The sequence below is a fragment of the Brachypodium distachyon genome, chromosome 1 (genome assembly GCF_000005505.3).
Source record: "Brachypodium distachyon strain Bd21 chromosome 1, Brachypodium_distachyon_v3.0, whole genome shotgun sequence".
In the NCBI taxonomy this organism is placed as follows: Eukaryota; Viridiplantae; Streptophyta; class Magnoliopsida; order Poales; family Poaceae; genus Brachypodium; species Brachypodium distachyon.
Genome location: NC_016131.3, coordinates 23,306,465 through 23,325,703, shown reverse-complemented (window position 1 = coordinate 23,325,703; position 19,239 = coordinate 23,306,465). Strand labels below are relative to the sequence as shown.

Below are 19,239 nucleotides of genomic sequence, written 5' to 3'. Positions count from 1 at the left end.
AAATCGGAAAGAAAGATTTCTCAATCAAAATGCAAAAACTGTATGATATTTTGTTTTTTTATAATACTGTTTGATTTTTTTGGAAAAATTGGATTTACAAATCCATTTTAATGCCAAATTCAGCCTTAGAGCTTATAAATAAATGCCTCCTCACTAAACGGCTATTATATAGTTGGGTGGAAAACCATTGTCCTATGGAGTCTCGTTTTTTTTTTAAAGATCTAATGAAGTTCATTCGTGTTTCAATTCGGAACCAATCTTGCGAATTATAAAGGAAATAACATAACTCCTTGCACAGAAATTTCTTTTGCGATTTTACACGAAACGGAAATTACATGATTTCTTTTAAGTTTTTCAAAGCAAATGTTTTCTAAAATGTAGTTCAGCAGTAGTAACATCATATTTCTGCACAGGTCTCGATCCGAGAAAGCTTGTGCGGCCCAAATTGCAACAAAGCTGCCCCCACATGGATGCTGAAGCTGAACCGCATTTGCTTGCGGTCACTCGCTCACCCACCGGCAGACGTACAGGGGCGCGAGAAGATAAGCCCAGCGACATGGCATGGCCACTGCCTCTGCTCCTTCTCCTCCTGCTCGCCACCGCCAACGCAGAGATCGACGACCCGCCTCCGCCTCCTCCTGCCCCGGCGCGGTGGCCGGATCAGTTCCACGCGGTGCTGTTCACGAACCTGACGAACGTCTCCACGGCGTCGACGGGCCCGCCGCTGCGGCTGACGGACCTCTACTACGACTGGCCCCGGCGGCGCAACCTCAACCTCGTCCGCCACCAGCTCTCCGCCGACCCGCTCTACGACGTCGAGTGGGACAACGGCACCACTTTCTACTTCGACACGGCCACCTGCCGCACCGAGCACTTCCCCGTGGGAGTCCTCCGCCCCGGCTGGCTCTCCGACGGCGGCGCCGTCTATCTCGGCCGCCAGAGCACGGGCGGGATCGAGTGCCATGTTTGGGGAAAGGCCGGGTTCATCGTCTACTACGAGGACGTGGTCACGCGCCGCCCCGTCCGATGGAACTTCATTGACGGTACGTATTATTGTTGACAATCCTCTGCCTTTCCTTTTCCTTCAGCCTTCAGGTCCGGTACAGGTTCAGTGCAAACAACCACGGATCGGAATGACTAATTTGGGACCAAGCAACTTGATTCAACCTTGAATTCTGTAGCCTCCGAAAGATTGTCTAAATTAAAACCTGTGTACTCCATGTAAATTATTGAATGCGGATTTGCTTTGCATTTGCAGTGACAGGGATAGAGCAGTTCGTGATGAGCTTTGAGGTCGGTGTGGTGCTGGAAGATGACGCCCAGTGGCAGGCGCCCGCGCACTGCTTCCCGGACGATGACGACGAAGGGAACACGGAAGATGACGGTCATTTCACGACGACGAGCAGCATGGAGGCGGCCAAGCTACTCAGGAAGCTTGCTGGAGCTGCAGCCTTCTGATAATGGACCATATGTGTGTGTATTTTTGTTTCATTTTCTTGCACGTGGAGCTATTTGGAAAAACAGGAAGAATGAATTAATTATTTTTTAAAGGTGCGGCACGAGGAAGATAAAACTAGCTCGACATTTTAGATTTCTAATTTGTTTATCTATAGCAAAGCATGGAAACTCTTCCGGTAAAAAAAGCATGGATACTTCAATAATTTGTAAAAAAAATCATTGTAATCCTTTGAAATCATAAATGTGCAAAAAACGTTGTGGGCTTATTAATACCCTTATTCTTGGTTTGCCCTCTAGAATTCAGTTTTGATCCATCGTTTGGGTGACAAATGGAAATGGAATTTTATCTTTCTAAATATCTTTTAATTCAAACAAAACACTTGGAGCTTGCTACTGGCTACCGAGGGTACTAGATGATGCCGAAGAGTATTCAGAGCTGAAACATATGATTAAATCTTACATTTTTCATTTAGTGGGGATAACTTGATGGACATGCATGCATGTACAAAAGTATGAGCTTTCCACTAAATAGATGTGAACAAATTAATTATGTGATGATGTGGCATGCTTGCATGTTTAGAGAAATCAAGTAGTGGGTTGATTCTATTTTTTTTAGGGGTTGGGTTAATTCTACTTAGATATCTATAAACTCTATAAAGTTGAAACCCACTAAGTGCAGTAAATTTAGCAAGCTGCACATGCAGCCTGTCCACAGCAGCATTTCAACTAATTTTTAATTTCTAATTTCCATCTAATTCCCGTTTTTCGTAATTTCGATTTGGCCCATCACGTCCAACCCACCGCGTGCGGCCCATCTTGCGTCCAGAGCAGCCAGCCCGCGAACAGGCCTCGCGTACTCGCGTCCAGCACAGCCACCCACGGACATCACTAAAAAAACACAAGCCACAGACGAGCTGCCAGCCAGTCACGAAGCCACAAGCCGAGAGATTTGTTCCGCCGCCGCTGATGCCGTCCCCACTCCTCAGCCGCTGTCACCACGCGCACGCCCTCGAGCTCCCCGCCTGTCGTCCCCACGCACGCGCCCCGGCCGCCGTCATGCGCTGCCCCTTGCTGCGCCGTCCCCGCCGGGCTTCGTCGGTGCCGACCACTGTCATGGCGCCCCCCCGAGCGCCCCGGCCGCCTCCATGCGCTGCCCCTTGCTGTGTTGTCCCTGCCGGGCTTCGCTGCTGCCGACCACTGCCATGGTTCCTTCCGCGCCCTTGTATGACGTGCGCGCCCACCCGGACCCCGACCTTCTGATTCGTTGGCCCGTCACGTCCATCCCGCTATTGTTGGGATGGCCCACCAAGTGCAGCCCGTCTTGCGTCGTCCAGCCAACCTTGAGTGTCCTACCACCCCCAATAATTCTGTGCTTTGTTCCGCCGTCGCTCCACCTCCGCCCTCGCTAAGTAATCGCAGCCTTTATTCCCCTCTCATTTATGGCCGAAACGGCAGCCACCACACCTGAATTCGTGGGGACTTTGGGTCGGTCTTAATGCGACCGCTCTATTTAGTCCCTTCTTCCACATGGTTCTTCCTCACCCCTGCGTCTGCCAACAACTGCCGGATTCCAGGAGCCACTCCAAGGTTTGGGATTTTCCCATCTTAGGTTTATTTTCTTCAAGGATTTGTTGGCCACTTTCTAAAATTGATATGTATTTCTGAAGCTCGAACGCAGCAGCAAGCAGAATTATCTCGGATTTCTGTGCGAATTGATTTCATCCATATCAGCGAAATCTGTCCTGACGGTATGTCAGATGCATATTTGTTGTATAATTAGTAATTGATTCGAGCTAATACATCTGGGGTTGAGTTGCTTCAAAGGATTTTTGCACCAGAATTTTGATGCAACACCTTCATTGGAGTTTATTGTTATTTGCTTTGTAGTCTCACACAATTTTCTCCACCCATGTATTTCCTTAATTGAATTGAGTTGTTTTGCCTCTCACTGTATGTATCTCATCAGGTTATGGCTTTGCGGGGTGTTCTACGGTATCCTCTCAGCTGTGTGCACGGAGTCACTCATCTAAATTGTGAGTTGATCGAACAGCCGCAATATATATCATCAACTCCTTCAAGCTTGAATTTATTTTTATTATATACATTAGGATGAAGTCCTTCCTTTCGGCCAGTGATGCTATTTGCATTGTGGTGTTAACATTTTTTTGTCATCTCATACATACTGTACGATTGAGCAGGTTCTCATTCAACGAGAAGAGAGAAGCATGTGCACTGACGAATTTCGAGGTGCATAAGCAGAATCTTCTTTTGCCCCCGTTTTAGAATTTTGGATCCCTTTTTGTTAGTCCTTTATTACATGTTCTGTCATGCTTTGTTCTCTCCTTAGCACCTAATAAGTTTATGCCAAAAATTCAAATGGAGTCCTGTGTAGATTGAGAAAGTGTTTGTATGTCAAACTCTGTGTATCTTGGATGTTTCTTGAGGTTGTATGTAATTGATGGTTTTCTGCTCTACACGTATGACATATGTAGTCTTTGTTGTTCTAATATATAGAACATTTATCTTTACAAGATCTAGGTTTTGTGCATTGCTGAATTTCAACGGTTTTCTTACGAGTACTTTCAAATCATATCTATTCTAATCTTTCATGTATGTTCTGTTTACTCACTGTACAAGAGGCGCCCTTTTACCACATGTACAGACGATGCACTTTCTACCTGGATTGGATTTTTCCAATCACATATTATTATACCAAATTTATGATATTTATCATGATTTATGTCTTATGCTCATTTTCCCTCTGTTCTAACTTCATTCTTGGTAAAAAAAAATTGTTCTGAGTTTGCGTGGATGAGTGCTTCCAGGTCTCACTGTTCTGATCGATGGATCACCGTTACAAACCAGATGTTGCTGGACTAACACAAAAGTATTTATTCTTGGGCCGTGCTAGAAAAATGAAGTATTCGCCATATCCACTTCAGCCCAAAAAGGCTACACGTTTATGTTTGCTTCTGGCCCATGTAATTGGGACCAAGCGCGGATCTATTGCGCCGCATCACGGTTTTTCTTTTGTTTTTTTGACAGAAAAGAGAGGAAAACTTCCATTTATTAAACAGAGCGCACCACAGATTGACCTGCAAAAATTGAAAACATTTTTCTCGTTAAAATCAAATTGGTCACACAGATCCAAATTGAGCAAAAAATCATGTTATACAAAGATAAGCGGATTTTTCTAACCCGTAAGCCAGCTACCAAATATATTGGTAATACAAATAGACGGACGATGATTGAAAGTCAGAAAAACGACTATCGGGACTAAACTTGGCACGGGACAATAAAAAAAATGTTGAATGGATTCATTGTTTTCGCAAAAAACACATATTTTAGGACCATTCCAATTCACTTTGCTAAATAATCCATTGCTAGCATTTTTAGTTGATATAGAACAGAGCCGCAGCTGGTCGCGCTGCACGCCGTAACGGACCAGCTGCGGCCCCTTCTTCTCCAGCAACGGCGAAGCGCTGCCCGAAGGCGCCATGGCCGCCAGCGAGCCCCCCCCCCCCTCGGTAGCGCCTCCTCCCTCTCCCTTCCTCCTCTCTCCCCCCCGCGCCGGCAGCCGCCGTCTCCATGGCCGGCGGGCGGCCATGGCCAGCGAGCTCCATTTTTGGGGCTCCGGCGGCCGGCGAGCTCCGATCTTTGAGCCCGAAGCTTCCCTCTCCCTTGCGAGCTCTCTCCCCCTCCCGATCTGTCTCGCCGGCCTCCAATTTCTTTCCGAATTTTCCCAATTTCAATTTTTGAGCTCTGGTCGCCGACCAAAATGCGGCCTCCTCGTCGTCGCCCGGAGCTTCCCTCTCCCTTGCGAGCTTTCTCTCCCTCCCGATCTTTCTCGCCGGTCTCCAATTTCTCTCCGAATGTCTGTAATTTCAAATTTTTAGTTAGTCCCGGTTAATTAACACCTTAATCCCCTTGTCAATGATTAGGCTAACTATTTTGCTTTGTTTGTTTACTTGTGTATTGTGTTGTAGATCGAAGGACCGTTCTTGGATGTACGCCAAGGAAATAACCAATGCTCGATGGATAACCGAATGGACGGTCATTTTTGGAGTCGCGAAAGGTGATATGGAACGAAAATGACTTGTGATGATGCGTTGTCCATGTCGCAAATGTTGAAACACATGCATGATGAAGCCTGAAGATGTTCAGATGCACGTGTTGGCATCGGGTTTTGTGGAAGGTTATTCTCGCTGGATTTGTCACGGGGAGGATGCGGTTGATGTCGGTAGCGGTAGCGAAGATGATGATGTCCTGCGGTATGATCTGGCGAATGATTCCCAGAAAGAAACAAGGATCGATGAGGAGGCTAATGTGGAAGGTGAAGGAGCTCCACGTGGTAGGATTGTCGAAATGCTAGATGACCCGTACCTACGGGACCAGCTTGAGGACCCCGAAGATGAGATAGAGTCTGCTCAGTTCAAAAAATTGTTGGAGAACGCAAACACACCCTTGTATGATGGAGCTGGCGAAGAAAACAACATGTTCGAAGTGACGCTCGAACTTTTGAGGCTGAAGGCAGCATCATGCTGGTCAGACAAGGGCTTCACGAACTTGTTGAGCTACCTTGCTTCGGTTTTTCGACAGCCAAACAAGTTGCCCAAGAGCACATACGAGGCGAAAAAGATTACATGCCCGCTTGGATTACATTGCGTGAAACATCATTCATGTCCAAACGACTGCATGGTATACATTGGAGAGTACGAGAGCCATGAGAGCTGCCACATATGCGGTGCATCGAGATACAAGAAGAAAAACGCTAGAGGTGGCGAAGACGATGGGGAAGAAGTGATGAAGGGCAGGCCGGCAAAGACTGTCTGGTATCTTACGGTAGGTGGCAGAGTTGAGCGTTGGATGCAGAACGTTAAGAATGCGAGGTATCTCGTCTATCACGATCCGGCGCAGGCTGCATTCGATCTTGACGGGCACTACCGTGTGGAGGAAGCTGGGGTCCTAAAACACCCTACCAATGGGACTCAGTGGAGGAATTTCGACATGGCATTTCCAGATTTCGGGGCAGAGCCCAGAAACCTGAGGCTCGGTCTCAGCACTGACAGGATAAATCCTTTCGGAAACATGAACAACAAGCACATCACATGGCCAGTGATCTTGTTTGTCTACAACCTTCCTCCATGGTTAATCATGAAGAGAAAGTACATCCACATGTGCGTGCTCATACAGGGTCCAAAGCAGCCGGGAGCTGATCTAAATGTGTATCTGCAGCTAGTCAAGGATGAGCTGAAGCAGCTTTGGAACCCTGGCATAGTGGTTTGGGACGCAAACAGGATGGAGTACTTCACCATGAGAGCAGCGCTTCTGACCTGCGTGATGACTACCCCGCGGATGGAAATACTTAATGCCAGGTGACACATGGCTACAAGGCCTGTACAAAGTGTGGGGAAAACACGACATCGGAGAAGTTGCCTGCTTCATCCAAAATTGTTTACATGGGCCACCGAAAGTGAATGGATGCTAAAGACCCTTGGAGGGATGACAAGGAAAGGTTCAATGGGAAGACGGAGCATGGGACAACGCCGAAGGAGAAGTCTGGTATGCAAATCCTCGAAATTATGAACGATCTTGAGGTTGTCCCCGAAAAGATTGCTGCGAAGAAATATAAGGAACCTGAAGGCGTCGTGTGGAAAAGGAGGTCCGTATTCTGGGACCTGGAGTACTAGGCACATTTAGAATGCCGCCACAGCATAGATGTCATGCACGTGGAGAAAAATGTATGCGACAACGTGCTGGGGTTGCTGATGAACATTCCAGAGAAGACGAAAGATGGACCCAATGCACGGAAGGACCTGCAACTCATGTCTATCAGAAAAGAATGGCGGGGGAAAGATCAAGTGTCGGCACCCGACAAGAATGGTTTCGTGACGGTGACCACACGGTGTCGTCTTGCATGTTACAACCTGTACAAAGACGAGTTGCATAGGATGTGCCAGTGCCGAACTACTCGTCAAGCATCAACCATCTAGGTGACATGAAGAGTCACAAGCTATCTGGCATGAAGTCTGACGACAACCATGTCATACTCACTCAGTTACTTCCGGTCGCAATCAGAGGTATCATGGAGCCGCACGTAAGGGAAACAATCATGAAGCTTTCTGACTTCTTTGACAGCATCTCACTGAAGTCAATCACCGTTAAACGATGCCAGATACTGAAGGATAGTATGATACAGATTCTGTGCGAGCTCGAGATGTTCTTCCCTCCCATCATTCTTCGATATCATGGTCCATCTAATCATCCACATATGCGATGAGATCTTGTCCCTAGGGCCCTCGTTCCTACATAACATGTATAACCCTAAACGATACAATGGGGTTCTGAACTACTTTCGTAACAGATCGCGTCCGGAATATATGTGTTGAAATTATGTGTATGCATGTGATGAATTTTTTGAATATAATTTAGCACAAATACTAGACAAATGCATGAATTTATTCATCAAACTTTAACTTTTTTGTTTCATCTATTTGAATGTGACAAGCCATGTCCTAAAACACTCAAAAGGATGGGTTTTAAATTTTTTAAACTTTCCTGTAATTTAAACTGGTACAAAGCTCAACAAGTATTGGAACACATCAGTAACGGTCCCATGGTTACACGCCCGTTACTGATGAGTACAAGCACACATCAGTAACGGTCGGGTAACAAGGCGACCGTTACTGATGTTCTGTTGGGCATTGCTCACATGAGCACATCAGTGGCGGTCGTTTTATTCCACGCCCGTTACTGATGATTGAAGGAACATCAGTAATGGTCGGGTTCCTTACCCGCCCGTTACTGATGTATATAGGGTATATAAGAGAACACGCCGAAACACTTAGTCTCATTCTCGCCTGCGCGTCCTCCCCTAACCCGAGAGACCGCCTCCCTAACCCTAGCGAAGCGCTGCCGGATTTTCACGCCGCCGCCGCCGTCGACCCTGCACTGCCCCGAGCCCGCCGCCGACCTCCTCGTCCTCGCCTCCGCGCCGTCTTCTTCCTCCGCCCCGACCCCGCGCCTCATCGTCCACGCCCGGAGCCCGCCGCCGACGGCCCCGTTGTCCTCGTCCCCGAGCCCGAGCGTCGCCACCCCGCTGTCGTCCTCGCCTGAGCGCCGCCACCCCGCATCGTCCTCCTCCCCGACCCCGCGTCCTCGTCCCTGAGCCCGAGCGCCGCCACCCCGCGCCGCCGTCTCCCTCCTCCTCGAGCCACAGGTGCGCGCCTCTGCCTCCTTCTCCTCTGCCTCCCTCCCTCTCCTTTGATTTAGGCTTGATTTAGGGTTAGGGTTAGGGTTAGGATTTCTTGCTGTTAATTGAGGGTTAGGATTTAGGATTTCTTGCTGTTAATTTAGGATCAGCATTGTAGTTTGTAGTAGTAGATAATTTGTAGTTTGTAGTAGTAGATAATTTCTATCGGTAGATAATTTTTTGCTGTTAATTTAGGGTTAGCATTGTAAGATTGCTAGTTTGTAGTTTGTAGGCATTGTAGTTTTTTATATATACATGCTGCTGTTTATATGCTATACATGATATATGATTTTAGGTTTTTTATATGCTATATACATGATGTTTTATATGCTATATACATGTTGTTTTATATGCCATTTTAGGTGTTTTATATGCTATACATGCGGTTTTATATGCTATTTTGGAGGATTGAGTAATGAATTGTGCGCCCGACCATCATGTCGGGTCATTGGAGAAGGGGCCGGCCATCATGCCGAGGGGGTACATATGCGGGCGTGTTTTTTATGCAAGTTTCGAGCTCCCAGTAGAGAAAAATTAGTAGTTTTTTAGCATAGGTCATGCCGAAATTTTCGGCCGATATATATTTGATGATTTTGATGGCATAGGTACGAAATGGGCAAGAGTAGCCAGAAATCAGTTCTTGATTGGGAGGAGGTAGATCGTGTCGATGAAGAGTCTTCATCGGGAGAGCAAATTGCCAGCTCTGGTTTAGGTAGCTCTCGTTCAGAAGAGCGCGACAATGAGCGACGGGTGGAAGAGAGTAACCCGCAGCCAACTGAAACTACCGCTAAGAAGCCATGGAAGAAGACGCCGAGGGGGAGCCACAATTTGAAGGAGTTTTGTTACGTGATCACCCGGCACTCTAACAGAGGCCGCCCGGAGTCGCCTGAGAGGGCACAGAAGGCCTTCGCAACGACCTGTGGAGCCGTTGCACGTAAATATTGCAAGATCACCGACGAGTGGAGTGACATCTCCGAAGTCGTTAGAAACACGTGCATCGCGGACGTTGCAAGGAGGTTCCAATTCACTGACGAGTGGCGCGAGCGATTCCTAGCGTCTGTCAACATAGCAGTGCGGAATGCTCTTGCTAATTGGAAAACCACCGCTAGAAAGTGGATGGACAAACCCTACGAGATCATCAAGAAGAAATGGCCGTCGATAACTGATGAGGCCGAATGGGAAAAACTCAAGAAGGAATTTCTGACATTGCCTTCATTGCGAAGAGTGAACGTATGAGAGCGTTGGGCGCGAGGAAGCCCTTGAACCACAGGCTAGCGAGTACAGGGAAAGAGGGGAAGAAGAAGGTCTGGCGCAAGCAGGACCAAATTCTCGATGCAGCAGGCAGGGTGCCTCCAGTGCATAACATGCTGGAGGACCAACGTGCTAGAGAATATGCACGTCAGCACATGACACCAGAGGAGTGGACGGGCATTGAGCCAATGCAGCCGCCTGTTAAAAAAATTACGGTAAGGGTTCACGTGCATTAATTTGTCTTCGGCATTAATTATGACACTCCTGATCCATATAGACTCACGTCCTGTTTTATATGATAACAGGAAAATGCCCACAAATGGGAGGAGAGCAAGAGGTCAGAAACATCAGACAACTCTGTGCAGAGCAAGAGGTGGGAATCGGCTGTGACCGCCGGCTTGCAAAAGGCGGAGCACACGGGCCGTGTTCTAGGGGAAGGCGAAGGGGCCTGCTGGGATGATTATTTCCCGCCTGCCCCGAAGCGAAGCAGGGTCCAGAAAAAGCTCCCCGCTTCTGAAATAATAGAACAAGCTAAGGCGGAGGCGCGAGAGCAGGCATCTATGGTGTGTCAAGAGGTGTCAAGAGAATATGCAGTGCAAGCCGTCCATCATTTGGTGTCGGCATTGGCCAAAGACCACCCCACCCTTGACGCCATACTCGGGGGAGGAGTGGAAGGTTTGAGGAACCTCCTTCCTCCTCTTCCCCCGCGAAAGAGCACCCCGCTGAAGAGCAGCGCCGCCTCCGACACAGGTATGGACGACGAAGACACCTATACCCCAGGTTACAGCCCGGCTCCTAGCATGGACAACCCCCCCGCTAGCCAACCGGACCCAAGCGAGGGCATCCGGGATAACGATCCGGGTCCGAGCGGCAACATCCTTGTAAACATACTTTTCAAACTCTTTTTCACTCCCTGCCTTCATGAATAAATATCTTACACACATATGCCTTCTTCTTGTTCCGCGCAGGTACCGGTGAAGTGTCGTATACACGTAGACAAGCCTGGGAAGCCTGTAGGCACCATTGGCCGCCTGATGCCCAGAAAATCACCGCCGCTGGTGCACAGCATTCTTATGAACGACACACAAGTGAGTGTGATGGTAGACTCCGTCGTCGACGAGCATCGTGATTATGCTATCCTAGGCGGTTGTCCAAACTACCGCATTATGTGGCCTAGGAGCTTGGTATTTCTCTACAACCAGCGCCAGCCCTCTATGACTCCATCTCCGTCCGCCCACAAAGGTACTTCTCAATCGCCGCTCGGCCTTTCCCCTAGGATACTTCCTCATGTCGATGCCGGCAGAGATGAAGAGCGGGCAATGTCGATGCCTCCACAGCTCAAAGATAGCCAGACCACAGGTTCGGCACAGGCTGGAAGCGTCCCTCCTACCTTCTCTCTCTTGGGTGCCGCTGAGTCCATGGGTGGCCGCAAGATCGATGACAAGTACAAGGCAGAGGAGCAAAATGCATGGGACAATAACAGGAGGCATAAAAAGAGGGGGCGGCGGCAAGACCATCAAGGAGTCCTCCAATGTCAATCAGGATGAGATGCACTATGTACCTGACATAACTGGAGTCTGGGAAGACAATAGGCCTGACATTCTCATGAAGAACCCCCATCAAGGTCAGAGATTCGAAAACGGATCCTATTTCGTGGCTTGGGAGTTTGACCGGGTGCTTATTTACTATCCTGGAAAACCGATGGTCACCGAAGATTTCCTGCGTGCCGTGTCCAGAGAGATGCAAGAGCTTCATCAGTTCTACATGCAAACACAGCTGGTTCTCAACAGCATGCCCAACAAATCAATGTTCGAATCCCACGAGACTATGGCTTCTTTGACCAAGAAACTGGGAACATTCAGGAACGTCCTATCACCTTTGGTGTGGAGTTCAACGAACTGTTCCACCTCTTTAACCTTTTAAGGCTGTGGTCTGCCTACCAAATAAGGAAAATGTGGCGAATGGAGGTCAAAAAAGTAGTCATTCTAGACCCCGCGGTGTTGAACTACGGTGACATCAGTCTTCAGCCAGAAAATGATCCCTCAAGAACCCTGGCATCTAAATACTTGGTGGCATGTCTGGAGAAATACGCGGACCACGACTTTATCCTCTTCTTCCTTAATTTGGAGTAAGTTGAATTTTATATATGGAACCGTTTATTTTTTCTAATTCAGTCTTTCTTATACACCCTTAGATACTAAAGTTTGTTTCTTTTGAAAACAGAGACCATTGGGTGACACTATTCATTTGTTTGCCTTGGTCTGCGGTGTACTACTTCGATTCACTACTTCCGAAGAAGGGTGTTCGAGGTCGGTACTGGAAACCCATCAAATCACTCATTAACACTGCCTGGAAAGTGCCGACCAAGGGAAAACTAGCTGGTAAAGGCTATAAAGACGAGCCTCACCACAACCACAAGTTCCCTTGCCAGCAACAGCCGCCCGATAGTGTGTTCTGTGGCTACTACTGCTGTCACATCCTTATGGAGAATGCCAGCATGTTCAAGTCTGAGTGGAAGGGGTCAGTCGCGGCGATGGAAGAGTACTGGCGGCCCCGAATGACAATGGTGCACCGACCTAAATGGGTCGTGTATAACATTCAAAGGGAGTTCGCCCATCTCATCAACAATGAGGTCATCAAGCCTAGTGGGGATTTCTACGAACGTGTGGAACAAGTGGTGACTAGGGTTCACCCACAACAATAGCTTCAAACTTGAAATGAGATACATTTGTATTCTTTATATGCTTTTATGAAATTTTGACACTTTATAATCAATGTCGTGAAGTGAGATACATTTGTATTCTTTATATGCTTTAAATGATGCGGCTTTATATACATTTGTATGATTTAAATGATGTGGCTGTCCATTTTGCTGTGATGTGATGTGATGTGCTGTATATATTTTTTTTTGTATTTTTTGTGGTTTTAATTATTTTTTTAATTACCGAAAATGTATCAGTGTCGATCGCTCGCCCGACACTAATGTGGCAAAGCGACCGTTACTGATGTACATATCATCAGTGACGGGCGTGGAAACGTGACCGTCACTGATGGTATTCATCAGTAACGGTCGGGTCGGGCCGCCCGTCACTGATGATGGTACATTAATAACGGTCGCAGAGACCGTTACTGATGATAGGTACTCATTATCAGTAGCACGAAGTTAGTAACGGCGGTCCCGACCATTACTAATGTTGTTTTTCGACCATTACCGATAAGCATTTCTGTAGTAGTGCAGAGGCCAGAAATACTGAACTTATATTTTCTTGAAGAAAATGCTAGTCGCGTTAGCCTATTGCAAGAGTTCGCTAGTTAAATGGGGATAATAGCAGCCGAAAACACTCATTTCAGTTGAGTAAAATGAAACAGAGGTCCTAATTATTTCGTAAAGGTTCCAAGTTAGTCCTATTTTTTTGAAATTGCACGTTTGAGTTCCAATTGTTTCATAAGTTGTTTAGCGCATGTCCTGTGGTGGTTCGGGCGCGTGCTTCTTGCTGACGTGGCTATTTGGGCCACATGTCAGGTGCCAAGGCGACTTAGGCAACCGTGGGCTCAGGAGAAGGCGGCGGTGCACTTGGGGCGTCGATGCGCAGCTCCCACGGGGAAGCAGCTCGGGACTGGCGGCGCTTGGCCGGAAGTGGAGAAGAAGGCCTGCGGGCGAGGTGGCTCGCGCGCGTTCGGCGTCCAGGCGGTAGTGCAGGAGCTTTGCAGCGTCAATGCGGTGCCGGAGGAAGGGGTCTCATGGGAATAGCCAAGATGGGTGAGGCGAGCTCGCCGGAGGCAGGGAAAAAGGGGGGACTCGGGAGAGAGAGAGCGCTTCGGGGGAGGAGACCAGTAGAGGGAGTGGAAGGGGCGAAGGGGAAGAAGAGAGAAATAGAGAGGGATTTATTTGCAAAAGAGAGCCCACCTTGTCACCTGACATGTGACCTTGTCACCTGACATGTGGGCACAAGTAGCCACGTCAGCAGCAGACACGTGCCCAAGCCACATGAGAACCTGTGTTGGACCCCTTATTAAATAATTGGGACTAAAACGTGTTATTTTAAAGAATTAGAACTAATTTAGGACATTTGCGAAAGAATTAGGAGTTATGGTGTATTTTACTAATTCAGGTTTGATCGGTTTGAAATGGCTTTTGTTTCCTACGTAGGCTCTACGCCCGTCCTTTGGTTCTCCGGCGCGCATGCAGGGTCTTTTGGTTTTAGCGTGTGGAGGCTTGAAAGTCAAGCTAATGATTTGGTTTTGCCTGTGGTCGATCTATGGATACATGGATTGATACAGAAGTGATCAGTAGTGCCTGTCATTATTCATACATAAATACATTGCATGTACGTCGTACGTTATTTGCCGCTTTCAAGTCCGTTAAATTGGACATTTGGACCAGGCCAACACATGCAAGAGCAGTGATGGGCTAGCCGATAGAGCGAGCCGTAGCTAAGCTGGTGGCCATATATTCAGCATGTACAGTGGATTCATGTGAGGCAGGTCGCGACACAATGCAATGTCCAATTTTAGCTCAGATTCAGAGTAAATTTCTGTTCTGAACCGAATATTTGTTACAACTGATAGAGTTCAACCTACTTTTCGATAGAAAAAAAACTAGAGATACTATCTACATATAACCCTTTCAGCTCTACTACTCCGTACTTAAAATCGTTCTTAATTTTGCCGGAGGTTGATAGATGTACCTGTGGAGGTGGATGCGTGAACCGAATTGATGTTGGACCGACCAGGTTATTTTTTCCTGCCACCGGCCAACATGGAGGATGTCGGTTTGCAAGGCAAACCAGGCAAATTGTCTCCTTGTCCTATCCTCATAGGCATACCCGTGATAGAGTCCCCATCTGGAATCTTCTTCCCATGCAAATCAATGGTCTTCTTCCTTCGTATTTTTTCCTCTGAAAACAACTCCCCAAGAAACGTCCAAATCTCCGGAGCTCAAGGGTCTACAGTAAGTTAACTCAGCCGCATTAGAGTGGCATATCAAATTATGTTATTTTGGTCGTATTTATGCACAAGTTTGATTGCATTTTGTTAAAAAAAATTCTCTTTTGTCTCGAAATTTGACATAATTAAAGATTATAATCCAAGTTATTTGTCCAATCAATTGCACGTCATCTTGATATTTCGGTCTAGCTTGTTATGGTTTTCTAAGGGTGATGTCAAAGGGCATGTGGTCCGTTCATTTTTTTTTGTACGTGTTTAGATTTAGAGTGAATAATAATCAATCCATAAACTCAGAGCGAATGCACAATGTAGACCACAAACTTAGAAACCGTACACATAAAGCCCTAAACTGATATTAATGTAACACTTAGATCCAAAAACAGCCCGGCGGAATTAATTTCGGCCATGTTAGCTTAGGCCATACCGCGGGTTGCTGTTGGGGTTTCTCGGGATTTTTTCAAAAATTTAACATAATTCTAGGAAAAATTAACATAATCCCCGTGTGTTGCTGTTAAATTAGGAAAAAAAAACTAACATAATTCTTCGGAGGTTGCTGTTAATTTTTTGCAAAAACACTCCTAAGAAATCCCAAGAGCAACCCACGGTCCGGGCTTAAGCCAACGTGGCTGGAATTAATCATGCCGAACTGTTTTTGGACCTAAGTGTTACACTAATACAAATTTAGGGCTTTATGTGTGCATCTTCTGAGTTTGTGGACTAAACTGTGCATTTGTTCTGAGTTTATGGACTAGTGGTGTATTTTACCCTTAGATTTGGCATGCGAACAACTATCACTTCTCCCAAACGATACATGTCACATGCCATCTACACATTTGGCATATGTCTAGACTGAAGTTTTTGTTTTGTTTTTAACCGATTAGCTGGTGTGGGTTTGTGGACAATGTCCAGATTTACCAAATCAATGTCAAATTTGTTATGGATTTTACGTATCCGCAAACAAATGCATTTGGAATGACCCAAACAAATGGCTAGGTTTTGCAACGCCCCTTTTTCAAGATGCCCTTAGTTTTGGAAAATAATAAAACAGAGCAAAAGCTATCGTAAGGTCCTAACTAAAGGGTAGATTGTGGAATGAGACAAAAGCTGTCACAAAATCACGAAATAGGGAGAAAAGTGAAATTTACTCTTCGAAAATAGTCGAACTGGGGAGGACCCTCCCGCAGAATATTAAGGAGCTACTAGTTGATTTGATCCATTTTTAATTCTTAATAACATGGTAAGTTCAAAAAAAAGTCTTAACATGGCGGCAAAGGGACACAACGTACGTACCGGTCTCGCACACAGTCGCTTGCCACCAAAAACAGACAAGGTTATAGGCGCATGCGCATGTGAAAGTTGAAATACCACGAGACAAACATACACACATGCAAAGGAAGAACATTGCAATATGTTCACTAATTATTCTATCAATTAGCTGGGGCGGAAGCTAGATAGCTAGCTAGCTACATTCGTTTTAATTACATCTCTTATATGCAAGCATGGTTCAACGAACCTGTACATGCATGCATATAGGAAGAAACCAAATCAAGGGCCAGGGAAGGCTGATCACAGCTATCTTCCCCCACCCCCCATCATTTTCTTGACAGCAAAGAGGGGCGCCCTTTTTCCAACCCCACCACTGTCCTCTCACGCCCTCTAATGACTTGGTGTGGTACCGTGTGGTAACTGCATCTCAAGGTCATTGCAGTGCCAGATACGTCGTCAGGTCTAACAACAAGAGTCTGCTTATTATCTTAAGCCACTTTCATTTCCCAGTCCGGCCTGGCACAGCCAATGCAGCTCTCCCTCGCCACGTCAGCGATCCGGGCACCGGTGTCATAGACCTGGCCAGGCTGCCAGTCAGCCGGGAGGACCTCTTTATCAGCCCACACCCACTTGCCGTCGTACCCACCAGTCACCACCGCCCGGAACTGCAGCGGCCCGGTGGGGGCTCGGTCGGTGCTCCAAACGGGCCCATGAACCCGGCTCATGAACCGCCAGTCCGACGACCCCACCTGCATAGACCAAGTCCATGATGCATGTTGTTGATTAGACAAATTTGGTGTTATGTGTTTGTGAATTACAACTTTGTCCCTCTTTTTTGGTTCAGTTTTGATTGAGTCTTCTTTTACCTGAGCAACATCCACCGCTAAGATATCAGTTTGACCACCTTGGTAAAGGAACTTGATGACCAATTTGCTTGGCTTCTTGCTCTGTTCTTCCACTAATATGGACAGGTTCTTGTCATTGTAGTCACAAGGAATTCTGGAAGCAAACAATGCAGAAGATATTTAGGGTATAAGATATTTAGGGTACTGCAATAGTTCACTAATCGGAGCCATTATTTTGGCTACATCACTCGACACTCTGATTTATTTATTTTTGTCTTTGTCTTGTAAAGCCTTGAAATCTCTCTCTATCTCACTCCTACTACATGCCATCCTAACATAAACTTGTGCTGCCATTTCCACCAAGTAATATAGACATGATGGATGGTCGATGTAAACATCGATGAACAGACACATTTGTTTCTTTATATAGAGCTTTCCTATTTTTAAATATGGAACTCTAGCTCAAGTTTGACATAAGAAGGTAAGGTTTTCACTTTTTTAGAAAAAATGGAAGCGAATCTAGCTGGAATTGAAGGTTATAATTTTGAGACTGAATTATTCACCACAGAATTTAACAAAAAACATTTAGAACTGAAATAAAACCTCTTAAACTAGAACACAAAAACATATTAAAATCTAAGTAGATCTTATTGGGATTATAAAAATGGATTGAAACTTCTGGATTTCGATATTGAGATATCAAAATAGATATACACAAACTATCCTTTTTCCAGTTTCTTTCATGAGACATTGCTTTTACCTTTTGTAGTCTATGGACAGAGCGTCCAGCGTCCTCAGCTGCTGGGCCATCCCGGGCTTAGCAAGGCTCACAAATGCCGGACCACCTAGCAGGAAATCTGTACGATTGCTCCTGTGGAAGTCGGTGAGCACAACCCGGACGCCCCTACTGCTGCACACCTTTGCATCTCTGCATCTCATCTGTTTCCCAAGTCCACAGATATAACGATAAATAAATCGCGAAGAGAATAAATAACAGTGAAAAAGGATGCTAATGGCATATCCATATGTACACTTTAGTCTTCTTAGAAACCAAGAAAAAAATTTATTAACAACCAGAGCATAGAAGTATACGGAGGACAGCATATATACATTTATCAGATGCTGCTACTGCTTATGTTCCTGTGGACCTTTCTATTTCAGTACTGCAATTGGTACATACATTAACAGGATGCGCCTAACTCGGTCTCTTCATTTAAAGCTTAAGCTGATACTAGAAAATAACAGGGGCAATCACCTGTCGTGTCACTTTCTCAAGTGGCAACTAATTAAGTAACAAGAAAAATTACCTCTCTAGCATATGTGGGAAAAAAAATACTTACTGTAAAGAAAAGCCAGAATGGGAGTAAAACCGGAGAACTAGTTGGGAACAATTTGGTACCTGAAAGCATCTTCCACAGCCAAGCCCTGCTCTGTGCTGCCTCGGACCCCCAGCGGCGAGGAATCCCCCATTGATCTCCATGGCCATGGCCCCGTACCCGCAGACTCCGCCACCTAATTAACCAAGCCAAGAAGCACAAACAACACTCAAAATCATGCTAAAAAAAGAAAAGAAAAATCGAACCCTTGACCGATCTGGACTAAACACATGAACCGAGTGCTTACCGGCAGGGAGCTGGGTGGAGGGCGAGGGCGAGTAGGCAGCCTTGCCCTGACGCACGCACCTCTCGCAGGCGGACGCGATGGAGGAGGCCAGGAGCAGCAGGAGGCAGGAGGAGAGGGCGGGGAGCAAGACAGCCATGGCGATCGATCGATGCCGAGCAGCAGAGTGAGAGAGGGAAGAAGAGGAGGAGGAGGAGTATGGAAGGGGGGGAAGAATAGGAAGCCTTTTCGCTAGCACATGCCCGTTGTTCCTGCTTATAGAACGGTGCGCTAAACTAAAGTAGAGCTCGATATTATATAGCCGAGACGAGAGACTTTGGCGGAGGAGCGTGTGAGGACTGAGGAGTGTGTGTTTATTGTGTCCGGGAGCCGCGTGTGAGCTTTGCTTGCAGCTGCATGAGTAATTACTGCTGCTCGCTCGTACAAAAATCTTTGTATATGCAATTACAGTCGCTGAAATGTGGGCACCATTCAGGACATGACCGTGCAAGTTTCGCCTTGAACTTAAGTGCGAGATGACTGCTCGTTTCGGGAAAGATGGATCTTGCTTGGTCGCTTGGGCTAATTTTCCTGGCTGTGTGGGGTATGGATGTTGGGCTT

At 46.7% G+C, this 19,239-nt stretch overlaps 2 protein-coding genes across 2 annotated transcripts; one reads left to right on the top strand and one right to left on the bottom strand.

The window, feature by feature from the left end:
* The first annotated feature begins 451 nt into the window (after positions 1-451).
* Positions 452-1,728, top strand: LOC100838952 (uncharacterized protein At4g14100). The gene is made up of 2 exons (XM_003560178.4): positions 452-1,043; positions 1,259-1,728. The coding sequence occupies exons 1-2, from the start codon at positions 467-469 to the stop codon at positions 1,456-1,458; spliced, it is 777 nt and encodes a 258-aa protein (XP_003560226.1). The 5' UTR covers positions 452-466; the 3' UTR covers positions 1,459-1,728.
* Positions 1,729-16,256: 14,528 nt separating this feature from the next.
* Positions 16,257-18,972, bottom strand: LOC100831621 (expansin-like A3). The gene is made up of 5 exons (XM_003563089.4): positions 18,643-18,972; positions 18,419-18,531; positions 17,780-17,958; positions 17,041-17,173; positions 16,257-16,923 (listed from the first exon to the last, which is right to left on the bottom strand). Exons 1-5 carry the CDS (start codon positions 18,776-18,778, stop codon positions 16,663-16,665), a joined length of 822 nt encoding a protein of 273 aa, XP_003563137.1. The 5' UTR covers positions 18,779-18,972; the 3' UTR covers positions 16,257-16,662.
* Between the last annotated feature and the right edge of the window lie 267 nt (positions 18,973-19,239).

Coding starts and splice junctions, on each gene's coding strand:
- LOC100831621 (XM_003563089.4), bottom strand. CDS start 18,778: ATGGCTGTCTTGCTCCCCGCCCTCTCCTCCTGCCTCCTGCTGCTCCTG. Junction 17,959..18,418: donor GCTGTGGAAGATGCTTTCAG/GTACCAAATTGT, acceptor CTTGGGAAACAG/ATGAGATGCAGAGATGCAAA. Junction 17,174..17,779: donor CTGTCCATAGACTACAAAAG/GTAAAAGCAATG, acceptor GTTTGCTTCCAG/AATTCCTTGTGACTACAATG.
- LOC100838952 (XM_003560178.4), top strand. CDS start 467: ATGGATGCTGAAGCTGAACCGCATTTGCTTGCGGTCACTCGCTCACCC. Junction 1,044..1,258: donor CCGATGGAACTTCATTGACG/GTACGTATTATT, acceptor TTGCATTTGCAG/TGACAGGGATAGAGCAGTTC.